We start from the raw sequence: 24,489 nt of genomic DNA, 5'->3' as shown, positions 1-24,489 counted from the left end.
CCTGCAATGAGACTTAAATAAAACACAAATAATATGTGAGAAAGTGTTTTTTGAAACAAATCTTTACTGGATGTCAGCTCATATAATATACAGAATTTCAATTACAATATCAGAAGAAAGTCATACACAAAACAAAAGCTTTTTTTTTTTTTTTTTGGCTCCTAATGGCTTAAACATGACTGCCAAACATTGAGTAATACAAAACGATTGCCTGTATCACCTGCAGTTTTTCCGGACACTTTTAAGAGATCACATGATTGTCCTCATCACTCCAAAGAGAAAAAAATATATTTGTTTTTCCTCTAAAATTAACTATAGGTGACAGACGCCAATGTAGCCTCATGAAAGCCAACAGTATTGCACGATATTTGAAAATATCAAAATATTAAATTCCACATTTGTAGCTACAAACACTGACACAAATCTCAGTAAATACATATAGACAGCCAACCCTGTTTAAAACAAATATAATCCCAACTGAATACGTTAAAATATATGTACCCATTTCTTTTTCAGATTCACCGATTATAATTGTGATAATATGCCCCAACAGTAATTTCCCACATTTTATAATAATAATAATAATAATAATAATAATAATAATAATAATAATAATAATAATAATAATAATAATAAATATTGGGTTCACTGATTCTACAAAATATACAAAATTATTGGATTTGTCTACAGTGAATGACTAATTAAAAACGTTTTGTACAGTGTTTTCAGCGTTACACGGGCCTGAGCAGAGGGACTGGGTGAGAATAGTACATGTGGTGGGGAAAAGCCAGGAGGGACTGGCCGCCCGCTGAGTTTGTGACGGGACCCCCGCTCGTCTCGGGGGCTCCGTTCTCGTGATAAAGTATGGGGACCCGCACAATCCTCTGCGCCGCGGCGTGGCTCATGTTGGCGGCCTCCAGCTCGGCGGCCAGCTGCCTTTTCCACTTATTCCTGCGGTTCTGGAACCAGATCTTGACCTGCGTCTCGGTGAGGTGCAGCGACGCGGCCAGGCCCGCGCGCTCCGAGCTGCTCAGGTAGCGCTTGATGTCGAAGGTGGACTCCAGCTGGAACACCTGGCTCCTGGAGAACACCGTGCGCGTCTTCTTCTTCCGACACGGCTTCTTCTCCGAGTCCAACTCGTCCGCTTTCCTCCGCCACTCGTCCTCCTCCGGGTCGAGCTCCTTCTTTGGCTCCTCCGCGTCACTCTCGTCCAGCGCGACGTCCTCATCCGCGCTCTCCTCTTTGGCGTCTTGGTCACTTTTGGAGAAATCCGGGGAGCGTCTGTCCAGAGCCGGCGAGCTTTCTCTTAGGCTGACCTTCTCAGATCCTGCAGAAAATTGTATTTAACAACGAAATCAAACATTTAATAATGACATGTTTACAATCAGCGTACTGCTTTTAAGTGCGCGCTCATATCTAGAATTGAAAATGTGATATTTAATTTCAAATGTATGGCCATAAATCCCCTAAAACGGACTATTTCAAAAACAAAATTGAACTTTTGATGTAACTAAATCAACATTTGTTTGCTCAAGATTAAAAATATCAGAATTTTTTTTTTTTTTTACCTGCAGTCCTAAAATGCGTCCCGAGCGTGTACGGGTACCACCAGGTGGAAGCTCTTTCTAAATACTGCGCGGATAGTCCGAGTCTCTGTGCAGGCAGCTCAAACCGGGGGAAAGATAAGTCGCCCAGCCGAGAAAAGAGGGTGCCCTCAAAAACTCCTTTGGATGAACCGAGGAGGGTTTTCTGCTTGGTGGGTTTGTCCTCAATATTCAGCAGGTTCTTTATGGAGAACGGAGAGTCTTTAGTTGGTTGGCGCGTCTCCTGCGTGTCAGAGTCTGCCATCACCCCTCACTGGCCGATATAAATCACCATCAACAATCTATCAAGAGACGAAAACGCTTTAAAAAATGTATAGACGTTGGTTTAAAACAACTATAACTGTCTTTCCAAGCTGTCGTCCGGCTCCTTGGCGATGGGAGAGAAAAGCGCGCACCTCGTCAAAGTTTCCCCGGGTGGAAATGATGAAACGAAAGTGCCATCCGAGTTAAAACGCGCTCGGTCTCTGCTATTGGGCAGGTACAATAGCAAATGGGATTTGAGATGAAACCGTGAGGGGCTGTGACAAGAATAGACTCCCATAGAAAAAGGCAGCGCAAGCGTTTTGGCTGCGGGCGGAACGGTGCGCACCCACTTATCATCCAATTAGATTAAAGAGAGAAATGTTTCGGGGTGTTTGGGGGCGTTCACGCGCCACAATCACCTGTCGGTAAATTGAATTAATAATCCGGAGATAATCACGCTCAAAGGTGGAGCTAAGCATCTCTCTTATCATACAAATTGCGCATATTTTATTCAAGAACAAGTTTCATATAAAAAAAAAATAAGACTTTCTTGCGGAAGAGATATAAAAAATATTGATTCGGTTATGTTTTTTTTTTTTTTTTTTCCTGTTCCTTTTTGGTCATTTTGTCTCTTTATTGTAAGATAACTCTGTTGTACTTGTAGCAGGAGACCAATGCAGTGCGCGTTTCACCTGGACCAGATCTCATTGACTGCCACGTAATTTCATTAGTCGGGAAATGCTACAGGCAAACGTCAAATTGAATGCTTACCGTCGTGATAAAGTCATTTTACATCAGCTTTAAGCCTGCAAACCCACGGGGGCAGCCGGTGATCCACTGCACCTGGATGGCATCAGTCTCTAAAGCATGCAACAAACTCAGGGGTTCCAATCCGTTTGGAGGATAATTATGAGAGGATAAAACAAACAAATAAACAAACAAAGATAAGGAAGTAGATGGAGTTCGCCTTTAGAGGGACATTGCTTTTCGGGTTATTTAAAATCGAGGTGATCAAATAGAAGAAGGGAAGTGTTTTGGTCGATGGCGTGTGGCGCCATAAAAGGTATGACATAAAAGACGAGCAATAATTATATAAATACAATGCAAACCACTACATCGTTTTATTTGGCATGAACGATATAATACAGATGAAATAAAATGCAAGATTTACATTTGAGAGAATTTACAAAAATGCTTAATTGATTTAAGGATCTGCCAGTCAGTAATATAATGTGAGTTTAGGAAAGTAGTGCTCAAGACATTATTATTTAGTTGTGTTTGGTGAAGTAGCTTTAACCCCGGTGTGGAAATGATCCCCTCTCCCGCCCCCTGCTGTAAAAATAATGACTTATAACCGATATGAGGCTGTACTCCTTAAAACCATCTGCCCCATACTGTCCTCTCTGACTTCAAAATAAACTAACGGAATAATATTAAAGCGGTCATAAATCAGTACCTAAACACTAACGTGGACAATATATACACTTTGATGGTTTTTTGTTTGTTTGTTGTTGTTGTAAGTTTGTATTATGATTACATCTAGTAGGAAACGGAAACAAATATGGCACAAGGTGGCTTTAAGATGCGTCATCTCCATTAAACTGGAAACATATGCAGAGAACTAATCAGACGAATTGAATTTGCTCAACCTACAAATATGCAGCCTGTCCTTTTAGCTCATGGAGCGCTCTCCAGCTCCAAAGGACAACATGGTGTTTTGTGAACAGCTACTTGAATCTCTGCATAATTAGAGGTCTCACCGCTGTGTTAAAGATGGGGGCGGAGAAAGAGGCAGCCCGAGCTGCCTTTTTTCTTTTTTTTTCCATTTTTTCCCAAGGCAAAGTGAAAAACAGATAGCTGTGTTTTCATCTGATTATGCTCATTAAACAGAGGATCTGCATGAGTCAGGGTGGACAAGAGGGGAAATCAAAGTACACTCAATCAATGATGCCAACACAGGCCTGCGTTTTTTCGTTTGGGTAATCAAGTGCTTTTGGAATTATGCTTCTCGGAAGCTCTTCTGTCATGGAGCTGATCTATGAATATTGTTTTATGTTGGGGTTTTTTTTTTGTGCAAGTTTAAGAATAATTCAGGTTCACTTCACAGTGTCACCAAGATATTATCCTTATATCTGGATTATTCAAACCATTTTGGTGATGACCGGTATTGATAAGTAACGATTATACTTCACATATTACCATTGCTGAGAAAATTGGAAACTGTTCTCACTGGAGATGAACAAGAATCCTCACAAAACATGTATGTGGAAGTGAGATTATATGATCAAAACATGTATTTTATAGATTTACATTGTCTTGCAGGATATCCTGTAAGTGGTGTGTTGAATAAATGTATTGTTCAACATATCCATCTCTGAAGAGCTGGTGAACCTGCCCTTTATGTTTAAATTAAAACGACCTCTCCACTTGCATTTGACTCCGGTTAATGTTATGGATTTATATCATTTCACACCTCTTCATAAATACCAAGTACTGTGAATGAATTGTGGCTTTTTACTAAACTTGCATCTTCAAAAATGAAGTTTTTTTTTAAACGGTTATAGATAACCATTCACGCAGCGCTAATGTGTAAAATAAGGTAGTTAAACTCGGAGATGTAATCATGCTCAGATACAAAATTATCAATGACTTAATTATGAAAGGCAGCCTCTCTTCTTCTGAAGCACCGACATAATCAAATTCATATAAGATGTCATTAGAGGTGACAGGCTATTAAAAGACACAATTGACGCCTCTTTCAGTGAAAGGCTGCAGAAAACTAACGTCAAAGGAAATACTGCCATCTAGTGGGAAAACCTGACATAACACACAAACAGAAGACCCACTTGATTGCAGCAATCATATTTAATACATAATAATCATAATAATAATCGTTTCCAGGTAATTGCTTGGTGTGTAACCAAAACAATCCCACACAGCATTATTGAGAACAAAATAAATCACACCGGATTGCAGTAACAGATTTTCTGAAGGCACTCAAACATTTGAACGAGTTCGAATCTCTCTAATGTCACAATATCTTATTCTTAAACAATTCAAAACTACATCTCAACTAGAAGTAAAACAACGGTGGATAAAGGTGCTAAAAAGTTTTAAAAAATCAACAAAGACTGGACATTTACAAGAGAAAGTTGGACATACAAAGTGTCAAGTGTAACCAAAATATCAGTAACGACCATGATGATGTTTCGCAAGTTTATAACAACATGATATCTGTTGATTAAAGAGTCGAATCTTTACAACTGAAAGCATTTTACCAACTTTCTAAAAGAAAAAAAAAGAAGTCTGGAGTTACAAAGTACTTTTTTTTTTGTTTACTAAATATTAGGAAATATGAATACTTAGTAGGAACCACTGGCACTTTTCAAAGTTTAATTTCTTCAGTGCGGTCGGGGCTTGGAAAATTCCTCAATAATGCGGGTATTAAATAATGTAATATTCAATTAAATGTCACCTCAAACTGCAGGATGGGAGTCTCTTAGGAAGATGGCTAGCTTTGCAACAAAGCTAAAACAACTATAACATCACTGCTTTTACAAGCGTTTATTCTCACATGATGGTGTTAAAACATTGTTTAAGAAATAGATGGTGGACATTTCTGCCATTGTGATGATCGATTTGGGAGATCAAGTTGGAATACTGCAAACAGAAGAGACGGTGCGCCGCACTGAGGCAAGGCGACGCTGATAATCCACTCGTGAATGAGTGCCAACTCCGAGGGTGGCAGTCGATACAATGTGCATCAATGCAATGTTGGATTACATATCTGTAAATGTGCATTTCGCGCAGAAACCAAGCTTAACATAAAGTGCCAGGTGGTTTCAGTAGTCGTACTCCTTGTCAATAAACTTGGCCATGGTGGAAAGCTGGACATTCGTTGTCCCCTCGTAAATGGTGCCTGCACAAAGAAACACAACAAAACAAACGCATTAGAATGAATACCTGCTGCACAAGACAACATCCAATACGCGGTACGTTAATCTGCAGCTTTCGCCACCAGGAGGACGAGGTTTATTATTCCGCGCCGTCTGCCAGAGAAACCGGGGAGCCAAAATGGCGGCGATGAAAGAAAGGGACATTTTGCACAGGCAGCGCCTTTGCCTGCGCGCTGCTATAATGGCACTCCGAGTGGGGTCGGGCAGGGGAATTCCCGGAGAGTCCGATTACAGCTCCGACTATCAGGGCTTCTCCCTCCCCGCCCCACCGCGGTCCAATCACACACAACTCCACCTGACCTTCACAGGGGGGGGGGGGTCCTTTTCCCAGGGCAGCAACACAAACTACATATTGTCTCAACAGCATCGACCCAAACTCCAGCCTGAACGTGTGGAACGATGCAAAAGGCGCCTGGACTTATGGAGTCGGAGTACAATTGTTGTGTGGGGCTCACCGATTTTACAATCTCTGTAGTATTTCTCGATGGGGTAGTCTTTCGTGAAGCCGACTCCTCCCATCCATTCGATGCATTTTGATGTAGTCAGGGTTGCAACCTGTAAACGGAAACAAAAGATCCAACGATGTGGTGAATTTGTACTTTAATGATCACACTGCCTTGCGGGAAAATTAACAGCGCCACAAATACAAGTAAATACAGCTAAGTTAATAAAATATAAAGATATAAATTCAAGTTTGACTGAAACAAAAAGCATCAGAGAAATGATGTAAGAAAGTGTATATGCATTGACATGATGTATTAACTACTGTTAAAATATCCAAGTATTGTCATCTTACTCAAGAGCCAGTGAATCAGGTAAAAGCTCACCTCTGCACTGAAATATTTAGCCATGCAGGCCTCTTTAATGAACGGCCTCCCTGCTTCTTTCAGACGAGCGGCGTTGTACGTCAGCAGTCGGGCAGCTTCAATCTGCGTCGCCACGTGAGCTATTTGGTGCTGCATGCCCTGAAAAGTACAACGAACCGGAAAACACCGTGAGAAATGGCCGAACAGTAAACTTACGGGATGATCATTAGAAGCGAAGTCGCAACCTGGAAGTCAAAGATGCGCTTCCCGAACTGCACTCTCTGTCTGGTGTACGGGATGGTGTGGTCAAAGCAGCCCTGCGCCAGGCCCACCATCTGGAACAGGGACAAACAGGATCAGCAACAATGAACGGCTCCATCTGAGACGTACTTAAACACGTCTGATGGTTTTTACCTGAGCTGCAATTCCAATCCTGCCCTCATTTAACATTCCGATGGCGTACTTGTACCCTTGGCCGATCTCGCCCAAGATGTTTGTCTCTGGTACCTACGACAGAGAGCAGGGGCTTGGTAAAAAGAACACTAAATGTATGGAGCGAGCTGCTGTTAGTTCGGTGTCGTTCAAAGTATTTGGAATCACTTTGACATTGTCCAAGTTCAGAGGGCAGGTGGAAGACGCACGCAGGCCAAGCTTGTTTTCCTTTTTGCAAATCTCGAGCCCCTCCGTGTCCCCGTCAACAAGAAAGCAGGTAATGCCCCGGTATCCCTGCAAAACAAAACCCCAAAACACAATAATTACTATTATTGCTTACAGTTTCAGGTGAACATACTGTAACTGGGTATTACAAGATGTGTGGAATATATACAGTATATATACATACCCCAGTCACGTCTATAATAGTTACCTTTACTAGATATTCTGTAAATTAGGCCTGAATTCCACCCAGCAAGTCATTTTGAGTTTATAAGTTCTATATTTATATTCAACCAAACTGATGTTTAAGAACAGATTTTTTTTCCCCATGGAAAATCCAGTTTGCAGTATGAAATAGAATTGATTCTCCAATAGTAAAATGTCATTGATTAAAACTGAAACAATTCAAAGAAATACTGAAGCGGTTCAGATTTAATTACTGTGCCGTGACAATATTTTTAAATCCACAAATTGAATAACTGGTAGAATCCTAGAATTGAAACATGACACTCACAGCAGAAGGATCCACGTTGGCCATCACCAGGAACACGCCTGCATGCTCTGCGTTACTGATCCACATCTTGGAGCCATTTATTATGTAATAGTCCTTGTGTTTTTCGGCACGCGTCTTCAGAGCGAAGGCGTCACTCCCCGATTCTGCTTCAGAGAGACAGAAGCTCCCAACCTGTCACACATAAGAAAAAACAAACACTTAATCATGTGACTGTTTCAGTCACGGGAGTCTTCTGTCGTGAGAAGGTCGGATGAAATCACCATGTCAGTGGACAGTCGGCTGAGATACTTCTCTTTCTGAGCTGGGCTACCAAGTTTGGCAAGCAGCGTGTTGATCAGTGTGTTCTGGATGTCACAGAGCACCGCCACAGAGGGGTCCACCTTCGCCAGCTCTTCAATGACGAGGATGGAGGAGAAGAAGGTGGAGCCGGTGCCACCATAATCTGGGTCAATTTCAATGCCCATGAGCTGTGAAAGGAAAAGCATCAAGACTGAATTCAGGGGAAATACATGTGTGGAAATGACATCTAATGATCTGTCACGAGACGAGGTGTTACATACACCCTGTTCGAAGAGGGATTTGATCACTTCATCAGTCATGGAAGAATTCTCATCCATCTTTGACACATGTGGAGCGATGCAGTCTTGTGCATACTTCTTCACTATGAAGCGAGACAAACGCTCAGTGTCAGAGAGCTTTACTTCTCAGCTCTCAGCAGCAACTTAAAACAATATTTCCTGCTCACCCGCGTCCCTCATCATGGTCTCCTCCTCGGAGTAAGTCTGCAGTGGAGGGAAGCAGACTCTTCTGGCCTCATCTGAAGACATATCTGGGGCAGATCTGGTGGAGCTGCTTCTCCATCCAACCTGACATGTTGCCCATGGCCGAGAGATCTGTCTGAAGGACTGAGAAGCAACAGAAAACATGCATCGCTGCTTTACAGATCTGCCAAGCGTTGCTTTCCAAGTGTTAGCATGATTAGCAGCATTAGCCTCTTGTGTAACTCAAGGATAAATAACTTCATTTGTCGGGAAAGAGTGCCGACGTGCATGTAAATATCATATTAAAGCGACAGATAAAGATGTCAATAAAGTCAATCTCACCTTTGAGAGAATCCGAACCAAAGGCGTCGCAGCCATGATGGTTGTTACAAAATGTTTACATAACATCCGCCGCTTGTTCTCTGGTTTAAAACAACCACCTTACAGACATTGACCGCCACCTGTCGGACTGGAGCAGAAACAACAGCTTCATGGAGGTAATGCAATAAAATAAGCTTTGACAATTTAGCTTGGATAAAATGTGTAATTCTAAATTTTAAAATATCGTGTATGTAATGTTTTGTATGATAAAAATGAGAAAATACTGTTTAAACAGTAATAAGGGATTTATTGCTGTGAAATCGTTGATACTCAAGTGCGTTAAACAAAGGACCTACAAGATATCGATATTATAAAAAAAAAAAAGGTGTGTACAATAAATGATCAAAACATTGATTATATATTTTCGGAAAGTTATTTAACCGAAACTTGAAGTGAATATTTTTTCTCCAGATGGTCCATGAAGGCAACGGTTGAGTTTGAGGACCAAATTGTTAACCGGAAACAGTTTAGTGTTTCGGAATCACTGGTTTCCATGTTATCTGGCGTCCTACTCCCTTTAACGTCCGTCGTTCTTGCTGCTAGTAACAGCACATGCTAAAAATCTGACACGAATTCGTAGTTGTCCTGGCGAACGCCGTCTCAACGCATTTATAATAAAGTTTCGAAGTGTCTGTCCTACCTTTTGAAAGCAGCAACCACTGAGGCTAGCGGAAGTTGGTCACCAGTTAACACGGAAACCAGTTAATCAGAAACACCGTCATTGGTTCACCAGGTAACGATTTTAACTAATAAACTCACCGCACAGCCTCTTCTGTTTGCATGACTGTTAATGTAATCTGTCGCTGACAGGTAAGATGCTTGAGAGATATTACTTCAAATGTGCGTGTCTAAAATGAGAAACGAGTATTTAGATGACGGTAACGCTGATGCTAATGGCTAACCTCGAATATGTTTTGTTTCACAACTCCGTGTGTGGTAACATTAGCCGCAGGAGGCTAACAGCTGTCAGCTGTCGAAGCTGGATTTGTTCCCTGCTCACTCCTTATATCTGGACCTCTTTCAGGTTCAGCTGAGCAGAGGAACCATGGAAGAGGTCAAGTCTGAGCCGGTTGATTTTGTGAAGGAATTCCAGGAGTACCTGTCTCAGCAGACCCCAGCATGTCAACATGATTCAGGCTCTGTTTGTGGGGAGAAGGAGGCGCCGGAGCCGTATCAAGCCGGTGGGAATCACACACAGGGGCTGTCTGGTATCTCTTGAAGGGGGAAGTACGACGATTCGAATTGTGTTGGTGTTTATAGTCGCCCAAGGTGTGAGCAGAATGGCCTGGATCCCCCCTCGGTGGAGGTGAGCCTGCCGGTGGAGGATGGGCCCAGACCGTTCAGGTGGACGGCCTGGAGAGGACCTGCGACGGGAAATACAAGTGCAGTTACTGCAGCTATGCCAACAAGGGCATGGCTCGTCTGATTGAGCATATACGCATCCACACAGGTCAGTGATCCCTCTTGGGTACTGGGGGGGGGGGGGGGGGGGGGGGGGGGGGGGGGGGTCTAGGGACCAGGGACCAGGGACAACCTGCAATAAAATCTTGACATTGTCAGACATTTGGGTTGATTGTGGACTACAGTTACAACCTTCGTCAACTAAGCAGCCAATAGAAATGCAGCACGAATGACATACTGGTCAGTGCTACACTCAAATAGATGCTTTGCAGCTACAATGGAAAAATGTCAAACAAAGAATGTGGCCGTAAACCAAAACTTTTGGGGGATTTCTCTCCAAGCACATGAATGCCACTCGGCCGAGGGCTATGTTTACGTTTCACTCATTTCTTTTCCGTGAATGGATGGCGTGAATGGATGACGTTTTAATTTTGCATAATCGTATTGACTCGCGTGCATCATAAGCTACGATTCAGCCTGTGTTTTCATCCGCCCACACCAAACGTTATGTTGTACAGTGTAGCTCGCTGTGAACTGATAAGACTGTTACAATCGCGCCGTTTGTAGAGGGCATCAAGCACATTCATCCACTCCTAGTCTTGTCTAAATACTGATTTAAAACGGGTGCCTTGCAGTTGGAGACCGACGCAGGAGATAAACCCTTAATGTGGCAGAACTGCCTTGTTCTACGATTACTTGTTGGAATCATTTAATGTTCCTTCCTCCAGGAGAAAAGCCTCACCGCTGCCAGCTGTGCCCCTTCGCCTCCGCGTACGAGCGTCACCTGGAAGCCCACATGCGCTCGCACACGGGAGAGAAGCCATACAAGTGTGACCTCTGCACCTTTCGGTGTAGCGACCGCAGCAACCTGTCGCATCACCGGCGGCGGCGCCACAAGCTCCTGCCGACCAGAGTCATGCGCTCCCCTTTCACTAATAAGAGAGTGCTGAGCTCTTTGCAGAAGAGGACAGGCTCGCTTGGTTTCAGCCGGCGGCTCCTCATCAATTTCAACCCGTCGTCCATGGTCATGCCAAAGGCCGATTACTTGACTGACCTGTCTCACAAGGGCCACCATTCAAATGGCGGTGAGTACAAGAACCCTCCCAGGATGGATGACAACGAATCTCACATGAGGAGTATGAACGGCTTGACTTTTAAGAACCCGCTGGATCAACTGTCGACCCTCGCCGGCCAGTTGGCCGACCTTCACCCGGAGTCTCAGGCTCCCGCGTCCCCAGACGGCGAGTCCCTCAGAGAAGAGAAGCCCATCCTCATACAGCACATCTCCAGTGAGCAGGTGGCGTGTTTAAACGGGGCGCAGGGATCTCCTCACTCCGGCCACCACGCTTGCAGTCCGGTCCCCTGCCTGGACTTTGAGAACAGCATGAACCCCCTCACGGCCAGTGTCAGCAACAGCCAGCCGAGCACGCCCACCGCCGCGCTGGCGGCCGCCGACGAGCAGCTCCTACAGAAATGTCAGCACTGTGACATCCGCTTCTCCGACAATATTCTCTACACCATCCACATGGGCTGCCACGGCTATGAACAGCCGTTCCAGTGCAACATCTGTGGTCACATGTGCATAGACAAATACGACTTTGCCTGCCATTTCGCCCGCGGCCAGCATAAGCAGTAAGTGTTTTTGCAACATGTACACATCCGACTGAAATTCGTCGTTTTTCCTGAGAAGTTATTTATATGTGAAATGAGCACATTTGAATGGTTTCTTACAGCAAGCCATTTTTTTATTAAGTGTAGAGTCAGGAGATGGGTGACTTGCTCTCTCTATATGACTCCGCACTTGAATTTTTCCACTTCAGCTGTGAATGTGCAAACCGGCTGCACAGTGGTTAGAACTCTTGTACCACGATGCGAAGGCCTCTGTGTCGTCAGCTGAGTTTGGCTCCCAAGTTGGATAAAGAACATGTAGGGATGGATATAAAAATGCACTAAAACCTGTTTTAACAGCATAGCTGCCTTCTCCAAGGATATCACCATGAGCAACTCCTTCTCACCAGTGTTATTTGCCAATGCCAGGTTTCTTCTTTGGCAAATCATAGTTTATTTTTTGAAGACACTCCGTGCTTTAATAACTTACACTTTTTTTTTTCACAGCCGTATTTTAGTTGGCACTTAAACTATTAAAACTTACCCAGCTTTCGTTTCACAGTGAGGTTGTCCGGTTTGTGCATTTACACACAGGAGATTCCTTCTTACTGGAATTATCTGGAGAAACTAAAGCAGGATGCTTCACATCAAATAACAAATAGAATTGAAACAGTTTGCTGTTCGTTAGTTATACCTGTTGTCTTGGTTACAGTGATAACCAAATCGATCATATTCGAGCAACATCTCAGTGTTTTACTCTGTTATTAACTCTTGTGCTTTTAAAAAAAAGTTTAGTAATTTTGTGGCACTATATATATATATATGTTTGTAGTACTAAAGCACAAAGTTGCTGTTGCCATATGTTTTGGGGTTGAACTGTTGCACCGTTATGCGTAATATTAAGTAATGTTACTTTGCAATTCATTTATGTTGTCTGCTTTTAATTTATACATCAGTCTGAAATTGATCTAATGTATGTAAATCTTGGCCAAATGTAAAAGATTTAATTGGCACCTCAACTAGTTTGTATGTTATTGACCAAAATTGGCCATAAAAAGTGACCATTTTCTTAATTGCTGAATCCTATATTGTACCATGTTTGCAGGAAAAGTGTGTCGATATATCGACCCACTTTCAGTTCATTATTTCATAAATAAAACTGGGAGAAAAAAAAAGATCCATTTTGACTTTGTTTTAATGTGTCTTGGTAGTTCTGCAGTATTCTGAAAATAATGACAATAAATTGCATTTGACATTCACTTTAATGTAATTTATGATTTGTATAAAAAAAAAAGTCATTTGTGATCGTTGATGATCCTCAATAGAATTTCCTTCCTTTTGTCATCAAAAATGGCCACTGCTCTTTTCACCACAAGTTCCACATCAACGTCCTCTTCCGCCATGAAAGGCACTTCTTCCAGGACTTGTGTCCGTAGGTTTTGGAGAAATGTTGCTTTGGTCTCGTTCAGCCGAGTCGCCAAAGTCCTCATGTGTTCAGAAGAGAGACGATTTTCTAAAAAAAGGGAAACAAAACAATATTGAGGCTCGCTGTGAAATTGCGCTGTGTTCCATCAGACGTGAAGCGTCACCGGACCTCTCGCAGTCTTCATGGCTTCAGAGATTAAGCGTCGACAGGCCTGGTCGGCCTGGTGGGTCACACTGCTGGCACATTTCAGTCGGTCGGCTTCCTGCAACACATAAACACACACTCTTGCAGATTGTAGTTTACGTCTACCGTCGTGCGTCACGGACTTCATTTGTTACACCTTCTGCTCGGTGTTCTCCTCAGCTGGACTCAGTGGGTTACTCAGCGCAGAGGAGATCAAGTCCATCACCGTTTTACTGAGGATGAAAGAGAATTAAAAAAAAAAAATCTGACGTATGTATACAAGCTTTATTTGTGTGAATAGTCCAACTCTCTTACATGTCACATTCAGATAAATTCTCAGTCGTGTTCAGTGAGATGCTCTGCTTCTCCCACGAGTTCTTCTCTGGATTTGGAGGCTCCAAACGCTTTACCATATCCAATATCACTTCAGTGGGGACCGGTGTGGACCTGCTCTGGTTTCTGCCGACGCACGACTCCAAATCACACTGGAGATACACCTGGCAGAAACCCAGCGAACCTGCAGCGACACCCAACAATCTTCAACCACCTGGAATGCAGAATAAACACAATCTTTGCCGGCCAAAAGCGGCACTTACACTTTCTTGCAAGCTGGCAGACTTCATATCTCATGCTTGGATAATAGAAGTTGTCGTCCAGCAGAAAGAGAAGAGGGGCTGGCTCTTCGTTCGAACCTTCAGGACGGAGCAAAGCTTTAGTGCAGTGCTTCCAGGCGTCGGCGTTGATGCGAGAGCTGCTCGGTTGTTCTGCCGTCATTTCCACAGGCTTCCTCAAGAACTGCTCCAGACGCTGCAACACGGCTTGCCTGTGGAGCTTCCACTCGCTGTGCTGCAGAGAAGAAATCCGACCAGCGGTAAAACGTTTGAATAAGAGATGAACTTAATGCATACTGTAAATTTACTAAAAAGCCATTGTTATTCGTACGTTCAATACTATGAACATCATAGTGGCCTTTTGGGTTCTGCCCTTTATTTAGGACTTTTTCTTTTGCAACATCATAGACAAATATATAGAAAATAGAAAACATAGAAAGTTATGTTTTTAAAGTTTCTGTATTTTACAATGTGTCGATTATCACAAAACACAATTAAAAACACACATACATTTTATACGTTTCACCAGAAATCCAAATATATTATATATTATAACTTTTTGTGAGTCATGAGTGAGACCGTGTCATGAAAGAGACCGTATCCCAACAAATCTGGAATAGGATCAGGTGTTTTTCCAGTTTATTGGATTTAATCAGAAGACATCACGTTTCACAGAAAGTGCGTGAAACGATATGAAGAAAAGAAACGCAGATGAGCCGTTAACTCTTCACCATGTCTTCGAGTTTGCCTCCGTCCTCCACTGCCAGGGTCCGAAAAGCCCGATCCGGGATCAGGTGGTCGTACTGCAGCGCGGCGGCTCTCCACCCGCGCTGTGCGGCGGCACCGAGCAGCCCGAGAGCCAGAGAGGACTTCCCGGCTGCAGGCAGCCCGCAGAGGACACACAGGCACCCCGGAGCCCCGTCGACTATCGCCGTCCCAGCTGCTGCTGCCATGTGCAACCAGGGGTCTTTAAAAACTCAGCTGTTGAAGGCATAGATATAGTTGAAGGCGCGTGCCGCTCTCCACCGCTTGTCTTGTTTACTTCCGCGTTACAGGAAACCACGTGACACGACTACGCGCTGCACCAATGAATGGGAACGTGGGACGCTCAATTCAAACAATCTTTATTGTTAATGCGTTCTAAAACAAAATAAAGACAAATACACACCTGGACAATATGACACACTGCACTTATTAATGCCGAATATTGTTCTCTTGTGTGCAATGTATATATTATTCATTGTATTCTGTGCATTATCAATTAATCTCTAGTAGATTTCAAATCAGAAATACACTATTATAATGCTGCTGACTAATCCCAGTCATAGTACAGTAAAATACCAGTCATCTTTGTGGAGGCAGTGGTATGGGTGTCTTTTATAATAGGGTAACATTTTACTTGTCCGTGATTGTCCTATTTCTGATATTGTTATAGTGTTTTATTCTCAGTTTTATGTGTTTGTATGTATCTGTTTTATGTATTTGTGACTGTTTTTTTTATGGACTCCGAGGTCAGCAATAAAGATGATGATGATGATGATCACCAGCAACATTGTCATTCAAGAATGTAAAATATTGTTACGCTATATTTAAATATATTGTTGTTAGTTATTTGACATTTATTATTCATATTCTTTTGCTACTTTTTTGTATTATTGTCCACTTGTTGCCACAACAATGTCAATTTACCAAATGTGGGACAAATAAAGGATTATTTTCTTATTTCTACATTGCGCCTGCCCATCTTCATGCCACATTTTTTCAGAGACCAAAGAGGTTTTTTTTCCCACATTTAAATATATTATTGTTAATGTTATAGTGAAGATGCTGGAATCAATTGGGATTGAGGAGCCTAACTTTTACATTATTGGACTAAAGCTTATTTTATCATTTTGATTATGCTAAATTTATAATATAATCTAAGTTTTATTACAAACAAAAAAAACCCAACAACTTCTGAATAGTATACCCCTGTCAACTAAACTTTTAGATTGACTGCCCTCAAGGTATAGTAAAAATACACACAAATGGTTCAGTGTCTCCCAGTACTGTATGATTTTGTTCCTTCAAAGCTGCAACACAGATGGTTGCAAAGGGGAGCTCTTTACTGCTCTTTACATAATCATAATCAGGCTTGTTGAAACATAGAATGAAAACATGCAGGTTAGGGAATATCCATAACCCTTTTTCTGAAACCTACATCAGCACTCGGTAATTACATTATAAATATTGCCAAAACATTGACAAATGTATAAGGGCTCATTGGATGACAAATTGGTGATGACAGTGACTCATCGACCCAACATATAATTACATTATTAAAAAAAAAAAAAGCATGTTTAAATGACAAAATGCCTTGAGCAGGTGAAGATACCAAAAGAGGTCAAACAAAAAACAACTTTTTTTTTGTATTTTTGCTTCATCTGTTTTTTTCACTTTATTATACAAGTCAATTTAAAATCACAATTTGCAAAAGGGAGTAGCAAGTTAAGATGTATTTTAATAAGGTAACAGAACAAAGGAGTTTCTAACAACTGGTTTGAGCATTGTTTAACAAAACTGGTTTTCAATCATTAGTTATCAAGTCCATAAATGGTTCAGGTTTTCTAAAGCCCAGGAGAACAAATAGTGATTAAAGTAAATTTTTTTTGTGAAAAATTACACGCCTGTTATTGTTTCATCAGATACATCAAATAGAAGAATATGACGAAAGTGCATCACAACTTCCATGATGGCTCAAACGACTTAATCACAAGCAAAAACCCAACTCCTCAAAAAAATTGTTTTTGCATTACAACTATATCTGATACATCTGCAGTTTGTTCATATGTAAAGTGATTAAAAAAATAAGGGATTAATAAAAATTAAGTGAATGCCCATTTCTTACAATACATTCCTATATGTTTATTAAATCATAATTAACATTCATTTGAAACTCAAAAAATGTTAATACTTGGAAAGAAATTATATAAAATACAAATCCTGTATTTTGTTCTTTCTTGTTTGTAGTTTTCATGTGCATGTGGAATTTCTAAACTTAACGAAACATACATATTTCAATAAATATTAAGAAGTCTCCTCCCATAATACGACCAACATTTTAAAAAAACAAAAAAACTGCTGACACAAATTATTGACCTTATGATTTGTGCAGTGTCTTAAAATACAATCGTGAGCTGTATTTACTGTAACAGGTTTGCAATCCCATTTGACTCAAACGGGAGGCTGTCTGGGTGGGATTGGTCTCGGCACTCCGGGGCCCTGAACACGAGGCGGTGGTTGCGGAGCGGGATCATTCGCGGCTGTGCTCCAGTAGTCCATTTCTCCATACCTGAAACTGATAAATCACAACTAAAGTCAGCTGAAAATCGGTTATATAGGGTTGCTTGTGCAATGAATGCATTTAGTGTGTGAATGAACACCAAAATAATTAAATTCATACTCAGTATCAGGAGGCGAGGTGACCGGAGGTGGATTATGATGGCGCTAGAATATAATAAAAGAAAAAAAGTATGTTTAAATCCCTTTCTTAAGATGCACTTAAAACTCTTTCCTCCTTATTGGGTCTACATTTATAGCAAAAATGGATTTTCACTGTTAAATGCTAAACAAACATGCTTACATCAGGTCCTGGAGCGGGTTGTTGAACGTTGGTGTTTGACTGTTGAGTCGTATTTCTGTTTTGAGACCTGAAAAAGGACAACTCTTTTCAAACTTACTTAAAAAAAAAAAAAAAAAGTATGTAAAGTTAAAGCAAAATCAATCAGCATATATATTTTCAGGATGAGTCGATGCTTACTTCCTTCCTCTTTTCACACAGGGGTTGAAGGACTGTCGCCTAAAGATGTAGAGCATTGCCAGAACGACAAGGACCACAACAGGAGCTACCAACAGGAAGAAGATCAGCAGACCATTCCTGAGTGAATGATCTGTGGTGAAAAGATCAGATATTAGAAATATTACCAGATATTTAAATTGTTGTTAACACCTCATAGTTTTTCAACTTTTTTAGACTGTCAACATCAGTGACTTATATTCACACACACAACAATAGAATATTCATGGAATTTGAGCTTGAGCAAAACTTTCCAAGGTCAAAACAAAGTCACAAAGTGCGGCAAAAGCAAACAGAGTCAAGCAAGAAGAGCTTGAAAACTGTAGTATTACTCAAAAGCAAGTAACACTTCCGTTGCTGAAAATAATGAAGTTAAAGTCCAAAGTACTCTTCTCCCAAACAACACATACTTTATAATCGCTTGATGTTTCAATACAATGTCAATAGAGGATAATTGATACATTTTATCAATTAAAAAACATTTCTCCGACATAAAACACCAAATTTCTATACCTATTCAATCTATAAATAACTAATTCAGAATGTATCATGGTACATTATTGTGTAAATTATACTCAAGGGAAAGAAGAGTTGCATACTAGAAAAGTAACACCAAATACTCATTCATTACAGTAAGTTTGTTACCTTTACCTTTGGAGAACAACACTATAAATGACTAATTTCCTGACACATGGTTAGTTTCAGCCATACAATCTTCCACACCATTAAAACTGTATCTCGTGATGCCCTGAAATATGCGTCTTTAATGGTTCCCTATTTAGTACCATTGAATTTGGAGAAATATAGACTGTCCGAGTTGTTTGTACTCCTGCAATCTCCATCAATTTAAACCTACCCATGGTTGCTGGACCACTGTTTATGCTCCCACCTCGCCCTGCTGTGGCACATCTGGGAGGCGCCCATCCATCATTGCAGTGGCAGTTTCCTTGATCATTACACACCTGTTTTGGGGAGGGGGGGGGGGTTCAGGCCTATATTTCTGACTGATGATGAGAGATCAGAGAAAACAAAACACAGAGTGTGGATTTACCCCTCGGCCGTTGCAGGTAGTCTCAGCGTTACAATCCAAATCGGGCACAATAGCAGAAGCATTCACACAGTGAAAGTCCAGACAGACCTGAAAGATAATTGAAAACATGAAAATTAGAGTAAAGAGGCCGGTTAATGTATTAATTTTCATAATTATGTCAGTGAAATCTGCTAGGGAACAAATGAAGTCACAATAATTCCCACTGACATTCTCTTTGAGATACAACCCATAAAAAACAAAAATAATGTTTCCCTTTTAAGAATCTGCTCACCTTTCCTTTGCCACAAGGACTGCCAGGCCTAACGTAGCCAGGATCAAGCACGTCTGAGCCCAAGTGGAAGTCTGCATTAACACAAGTTGCTCCTTGAACTATATAGATGGAAACTTGGGCTCCAGGAGGGGGGTTATTCAAATCCACATTAGTGCACTGCACCTTTCCACACATGGCATCTCTGTGGTGCAGATTCAAAATAAACAGTGAGTTTTTACAATTAAATATTAGTTAAATGCAGGGGTGGGTGGGGGGGGGGGGGGGGGGGTGACTTTATTTTTTTGAATTACGTACTCATTTGCCTAAACTAACAATTAGATGGTGTGGCGAGAGTTCTTACCACTACACAACTGTTGCATAATTATTTTATCCCAAATACATCACCATTTTCTCCCTGGATCAGATGGCTTCTATTATACCCGCAAGTAAACTCATAACATGCGGTGAACTAAAACCAGAATACTTACGCAACTGCACATTTTATGGGATCTCCGTTGCTGGTAAAGCCACAGTTTCCAAAGAGGTTCCCCATAGTGTTTGCATGCCTGAAACAAATATCATCTGCCTTTTTTGCAGGATCTGCTCAAAAGAGAAATCATGAAAAAAAGAAAATGTCAAGAACAGTGAACCAATAGCTTGCAGGTTCTAGATTTCTCTAAAATCTAGTGGAGTTCAGGCTGATATGTTCTACTTTTCATGTTAATTACACAGATTGGAACAATACGTATTCTGGTTATATATCCAGGTTAAATACAACCAGGATTGACCAGAGAGGGCAAATCCTGAACTTTCCCCAAGCGCTATCAAATAAGTCATTTCACCTGGTGCAAAGAGCTGCTGGCACTGGTAATCATATGTCTGGCAGCGACCTTCATAGCAGTTTGCGGCGCCGTTTTCACAGGACAGACCATCCATCAAGTAGTAGTCTTCAGGACAAAATGAACTTCTGCCATCGCAGAACTCGGGAAGATCACAGGTGTTGGCAGACGTCCTGCATGGCGTTCCAAGCATGAGCAACTGAAATCAAAACACACATTTGTCAATATTAGCCTTTGTGGGAAAAATGTATTCAGTTCTTTTAGTTGTGCATAACCTATTTTTAACCGATCGTATACCTGACAGTTGTCGCAGCAGGCTCCCTCAGCACAAGCGGCCCCGGCCGTAAATGTACATGTGTTGGCATCACAACATCTATTGTTGCACTCCTGTTGTGAACAGAAGACGCATTAGAAAAGGCAGAGGGTCAAACCTGTTCATTTAGATATTAATCTTAAAAAAGTTGGTAAAAATCTTCTCATTGTGTTTAATCTTCAAACACTGTACATCATATTACAGTGGCAACACATCATTCCCGCATTTGAATGAAACCCGACCTTAATTCTAAATTAATAACAACATAGCATTAATTTCTCCTATTTCCAGAGTGAGAGACTTTGTCCAACGAGCGGCGCTCTACCTCTGGTTTGCCACAGTCGCACTCCTCTCCTAAATCCAGGCGGCCATTGCCACATTCAGCTTTGTCAACCACATCGGATGGGGAGGGTGGATTTCTCAGACACGTTCCTCCTCCACGAATGATAAACCTCTCAAATTCATCCTCGCTGCAGCTGCTGAATGTGGTAGAACCACTACAGTATCACAGCACAAATATTTCAAATATTAAATCAGGAAAGACTGACAACAATTTTCAGCTGCATTTATTCAACGTGTGTTCCTTGTATTCCACGTGAGGGCTATATGAAAACATAGAAAATTATCTAAGTGAAGTATGAGGCTATATGTGGAAAACATTTACCTTGCAGATGCTGCCATGATGCAGGCGCCTCCGTCACACCGGCAACGACCTGGGTCGTGATTCATGCCCATATTATGGCCCATCTCATGAGCCACCACAGTGGAAGCAAAGGCCAAGTTGTCATCACCGAACTGCATTAAATAAAAATCATTGTTTTTTTTTTTTTAATCACGACACAAAAACACCCAAAAAACGTAATAGTCTGGCAGGTTTCCAGAAACAATCCAACTAAACATAAATTATACAAGGAACTTTGGTGGAGTGGGTAATCTTCCAACACAAACAATGGCTCTTTCATCCCCTATTTCACCATGATCACATGTCACAGCGTCCTTAGGCAAGGCGCACATTTCAAGTAAAGGTTTTGTTTATTAGAAAAATATAAAAATGGTGAGCATGATAAATTCATCCGAAAAGTATTTCGAACATACAAACATTTAAATTTCCATACTTAAGACAAATCCCCATATAATTGCCAGATATACCGAGTGTGTTCTAAATGTGAAGCCAAGACATTAGAATGCAAATAAACCTTCAAGAAATTTGCCTCGTCATGGAGTGTCATCCGACCACATTCAAGTCCGACCTGTTAGACTAGAGGGTGTTCTGTTCATAGCCTGGGAGTGTGACATGCACGTCTATGACATGCCATTAATAATTAAACCGGCATCGGTTTCCGTGCAAAAGCTCATGCTGCTATGGCAACATGGAGTTGGCTGGTGTGAGAAGCCAAAAAGAAGTTGAACTAACCACATTGATTCCTCCAGAAGAAGCTATCGAGCAGACGGCGCCCACAAAGGCCATACCCAGTACACCATCTCCGTAAGGCCGTGGCCGACCACTGACAAAGAAATGGTTGACAAAGAGATTAAGTCACAGGTTTGATTCTACATTTCAGCCTGTGGAGATTCTGTAAAACAAAAAATGACTTACACAATGAGTTGACCAATGTCATGTCTGGTTTTTGGTAACAGAGAAGTTTTCCTCCACCTGACAAAACTCCCCAACACATCACCTGGAGAGCCGTCCACACTGAAAGGATTGCGGTCCTTGAAAATCTCCACCCCCATGAGCACAATGCGGATGTTCAACGGCTTGTAGTACTAAAACCACAAAGTGAAAAGTTAAGCAGAGGATCAATACAGAATGAAACTAAATTTAGAATCAAGTATATTTCGTTTGACAAACTGCTTGGAATCTCACCCCATCCAGTAGATTTGCCATTGCCACCATCTCATCTCGTACTGCCGTCTCATTTTGTTTCATGAAATTATACTGGTAAAATAAGCGAGAGAAGAAAAACAAAATGGAATGGAATGGAACAAATAAGCAGTTTATTCCAATATTGCAAGCTGTATTTCATTAACTGTGGACTGAAGCACATAAGAGGAATTTAAATATTGGGGAAAACATTTTTTTTTTTTCAAATATTAGTCAGTAAGGTCAAAGTATTGCCTCGTGGACTCACCCTCATGTTATCAACAACCAGAACCAACTCCACGTAGCTTGTTTGCGGTAAACTGCGTCTTTCCTGTTGGACAAACGAAACATTATAGAACAAGAATGTGTCATTCAGGATTACATCCTGCTTCTTTTTGTAAAACGGTTCACATCTCAAATATGCCCAAAAAAAAAAAAAAAAAAAAACGTTAGTGAGAATCCTCACCCGCAGTAGAGAAGTCAGCGACTGGCCGGGCTCAAAGGGTTCATGGCTCGGGGTTGTGGCACCGTCGTGCACAACCCCACAAGTGACGGGCTCCGACTGCACATCTTTCAGGAGGTACAGAAGATGGTCATTGGAGGCAGAATGGGGCACAGGCTCCAGAGCATAGGTCTCGTTTCCGAGGACGATCACACCCCTATAGAGAGGTGATGCGGAGCAGATAAATCAAGATATAAATCTTCCAACTCTACTAAAGCAGACATGTGGCTCTGTGAAGCTGCAGCGAATTCATAGACCATCTTGCTGGGGGAATGTAAGACAGGGCTTTAATCAGTGTCACAGCTTCATGTAATTACTTAAAATAAAGAATAAGACTTGTCTGTTCTGCCGCTGCCACCACAGCAAACCAGAACTCCCATTAAAGGCTTTATTGACAAAAAAACAGGATGTCTGTCCTGCTGCAACCTTTCAAACCCAGGTCCCCCACACCCAGTGTCAACACCAAACCTGTTTGTAAGACAAACTAAAACGGACTAAAACTGATTTTCCAAGCAAAACCTGTGAAATTCATCTATTAAGAATCCACATCAGAATCACTGACGCCATCTATTAGAAAGCAGAACCAATCTATTAAACTGGGATGAGAGAGGGATGTCCAAACCTGAGACCAGAGCATGTGCTCACTGCCACTAATGACTTCTCATATCCTTCAGCTTCTCCATGGTAATAGCACTGCAGTTGGACAGAGAAGTAAAAAAAAAGGTTTAGAAGTAAACTTTAAAAAAAAACCAAAAACAACCCTCAGGAATCGGTATAAACGTACATGTTTCCATGGATGTGATGAGTTACTGGTGGAGTCCGATGAATACTGAAAAAACTTGGGGTGCAGAAAATCTCTGACAGTAAGGAAAAAGACAGGATATTTAATCTGAAGCACGAAAAGTGAGTCAAATTGATGCCAGAATTATCCACGTCTACACATACGTGTTCTTCTTTAAATGAAGAATGTGCTTCCTGTCGTTTATGTTGAGTGAATATGATATCTGATCATCAAATTTCTGTAAAAAAACAAAAAGGTTTTTAGGTCGGTGTTGTATAAAATATCAACACATACTAAAAATACATCATTAAATTGGGTTATCTACCTCTTTCAGTTTGGATGTGTTGATGCTCCGTGCTGCTCTCTGAATCACCTGAGGATTCACAATGGAGTACTTCGAAAGCCGTTCTGTTAATCCACCCAAAACGTCTAGGGAAAATAAGAAGAATGGTAAATATACAAAACAACTAAATACTTTTTGATGATTTTCCCGAAATAAATCAGCGACTTCTTTTGTTAAGATACACACACACACACACACACACACACACACACATCGACTTATCCCACTACGGTGTGTCTCACCCGTGTTTTCAGCCTCATTTATGAAAAACCACAAGAAAAAAAGGCCGAGAATGTATTTTCTGTCCATCATCGTTGTTTAACTATCAAGACTGTCTTCCCATTTGGACTAATCAAACCCCCGAAGGTTGACTTCCTTCTCTTGTCGCCAGGTGTATTTTGAGGGGCGTGGCCAAAAACAGGTGCAGTGACTCCAGGAGACAGTACAGAGGCAGTGCCCTGTTTAGCAACATTCATTCATCATCAGGCACTACAGGCTTTAATTTTATTGTTAACCAGCGGTGAAACGGCTATATGACATTTGTTGACGTAGAAACACAATGT

General features: G+C 41.5%; 5 protein-coding genes across 5 annotated transcripts; 1 reads left to right on the top strand and 4 right to left on the bottom strand.

Annotated features, from left to right (window-relative positions):
• Positions 1–731: 731 nt before the first annotated feature.
• Positions 732–1,848, bottom strand: hmx3b (H6 family homeobox 3b; the record flags this gene model as incomplete). Its single annotated transcript, XM_080517111.1, has 2 exons — positions 732–1,327; positions 1,569–1,848. 2 exons carry the CDS (start codon positions 1,846–1,848, stop codon positions 732–734), a joined length of 876 nt encoding a protein of 291 aa, XP_080373237.1.
• A 2,851-nt stretch (positions 1,849–4,699) lies between these two features.
• On the bottom strand, positions 4,700–9,010 carry acadsb (acyl-CoA dehydrogenase short/branched chain). The gene is made up of 11 exons (XM_080517109.1): positions 8,881–9,010; positions 8,523–8,682; positions 8,338–8,438; positions 8,038–8,244; positions 7,778–7,948; positions 7,210–7,335; positions 7,024–7,116; positions 6,855–6,944; positions 6,631–6,768; positions 6,259–6,358; positions 4,700–5,766 (listed from the first exon to the last, which is right to left on the bottom strand). The coding sequence occupies exons 1-11, from the start codon at positions 8,944–8,946 to the stop codon at positions 5,690–5,692; spliced, it is 1,329 nt and encodes a 442-aa protein (XP_080373235.1). The 5' UTR covers positions 8,947–9,010; the 3' UTR covers positions 4,700–5,689.
• Positions 9,011–9,964: 954 nt separating this feature from the next.
• Positions 9,965–13,027, top strand: LOC308145636 (zinc finger protein Pegasus-like; the record flags this gene model as incomplete). The annotated part of the gene is given in 5 exon segments (XM_080517110.1): positions 9,965–10,134; positions 10,136–10,187; positions 10,190–10,249; positions 10,252–10,369; positions 11,049–13,027. Coding segments are annotated over 5 exon segments (1,308 nt in total). The 3' UTR covers positions 11,957–13,027.
• Positions 13,028–13,185: 158 nt separating this feature from the next.
• pstk (phosphoseryl-tRNA kinase) lies at positions 13,186–15,171 on the bottom strand. Its single transcript, XM_080517409.1, has 6 exons — positions 14,880–15,171; positions 14,134–14,383; positions 13,853–14,054; positions 13,695–13,770; positions 13,523–13,616; positions 13,186–13,441 (listed from the first exon to the last, which is right to left on the bottom strand). The coding sequence occupies exons 1-6, from the start codon at positions 15,099–15,101 to the stop codon at positions 13,224–13,226; spliced, it is 1,062 nt and encodes a 353-aa protein (XP_080373535.1). The 5' UTR covers positions 15,102–15,171; the 3' UTR covers positions 13,186–13,223.
• A 1,399-nt stretch (positions 15,172–16,570) lies between these two features.
• On the bottom strand, positions 16,571–24,268 carry adam9b (ADAM metallopeptidase domain 9b). Its single transcript, XM_080517657.1, has 22 exons — positions 24,169–24,268; positions 23,909–24,012; positions 23,748–23,821; positions 23,587–23,659; positions 23,425–23,495; positions 22,767–22,959; positions 22,569–22,631; positions 22,304–22,375; positions 22,034–22,203; positions 21,851–21,941; positions 21,101–21,231; positions 20,762–20,933; positions 20,421–20,510; positions 20,127–20,322; positions 19,773–19,884; positions 19,306–19,486; positions 19,035–19,121; positions 18,840–18,945; positions 17,948–18,077; positions 17,771–17,837; positions 17,591–17,634; positions 16,571–17,485 (listed from the first exon to the last, which is right to left on the bottom strand). Exons 1-22 carry the CDS (start codon positions 24,236–24,238, stop codon positions 17,362–17,364), a joined length of 2,421 nt encoding a protein of 806 aa, XP_080373783.1. The 5' UTR covers positions 24,239–24,268; the 3' UTR covers positions 16,571–17,361.
• Positions 24,269–24,489: the final 221 nt, after the last annotated feature.

This window comes from Blennius ocellaris (assembly GCF_963422515.1).
Source record: "Blennius ocellaris genome assembly, chromosome: 21".
NCBI classification, from domain to species: Eukaryota; Metazoa; Chordata; class Actinopteri; order Blenniiformes; family Blenniidae; genus Blennius; species Blennius ocellaris.
This window is presented reverse-complemented; position numbering and strand designations above follow the sequence as displayed.

What these genes read in the sequence shown, in the direction of transcription:
- acadsb (XM_080517109.1), bottom strand. Translation starts at nt 8,946, where the DNA reads ATGTTATGTAAACATTTTGTAACAACCATCATGGCTGCGACGCCTTTG. An exon ending in AGCGCATCTTTGACTTCCAG is followed by an intron (nt 6,769 to 6,854) that starts GTTGCGACTTCG and finishes TGTACTTTTCAG; the next exon opens with GGCATGCAGCACCAAATAGC. An exon ending in CTACAGAGATTGTAAAATCG is followed by an intron (nt 5,767 to 6,258) that starts GTGAGCCCCACA and finishes TTCTTTGTGCAG; the next exon opens with GCACCATTTACGAGGGGACA.
- pstk (XM_080517409.1), bottom strand. Translation starts at nt 15,101, where the DNA reads ATGGCAGCAGCAGCTGGGACGGCGATAGTCGACGGGGCTCCGGGGTGC. An exon ending in GAGGCAAACTCGAAGACATG is followed by an intron (nt 14,384 to 14,879) that starts GTGAAGAGTTAA and finishes TCTTCTCTGCAG; the next exon opens with CACAGCGAGTGGAAGCTCCA. An exon ending in CTGCCAGCTTGCAAGAAAGT is followed by an intron (nt 14,055 to 14,133) that starts GTAAGTGCCGCT and finishes GTGTCGCTGCAG; the next exon opens with GTTCGCTGGGTTTCTGCCAG.
- adam9b (XM_080517657.1), bottom strand. Translation starts at nt 24,238, where the DNA reads ATGATGGACAGAAAATACATTCTCGGCCTTTTTTTCTTGTGGTTTTTC. An exon ending in CTACCTGCAACGGCCGAGGG is followed by an intron (nt 18,946 to 19,034) that starts GTAAATCCACAC and finishes TCCCCAAAACAG; the next exon opens with GTGTGTAATGATCAAGGAAA. An exon ending in AACCCGCTCCAGGACCTGAT is followed by an intron (nt 17,635 to 17,770) that starts GTAAGCATGTTT and finishes ATTATATTCTAG; the next exon opens with CGCCATCATAATCCACCTCC.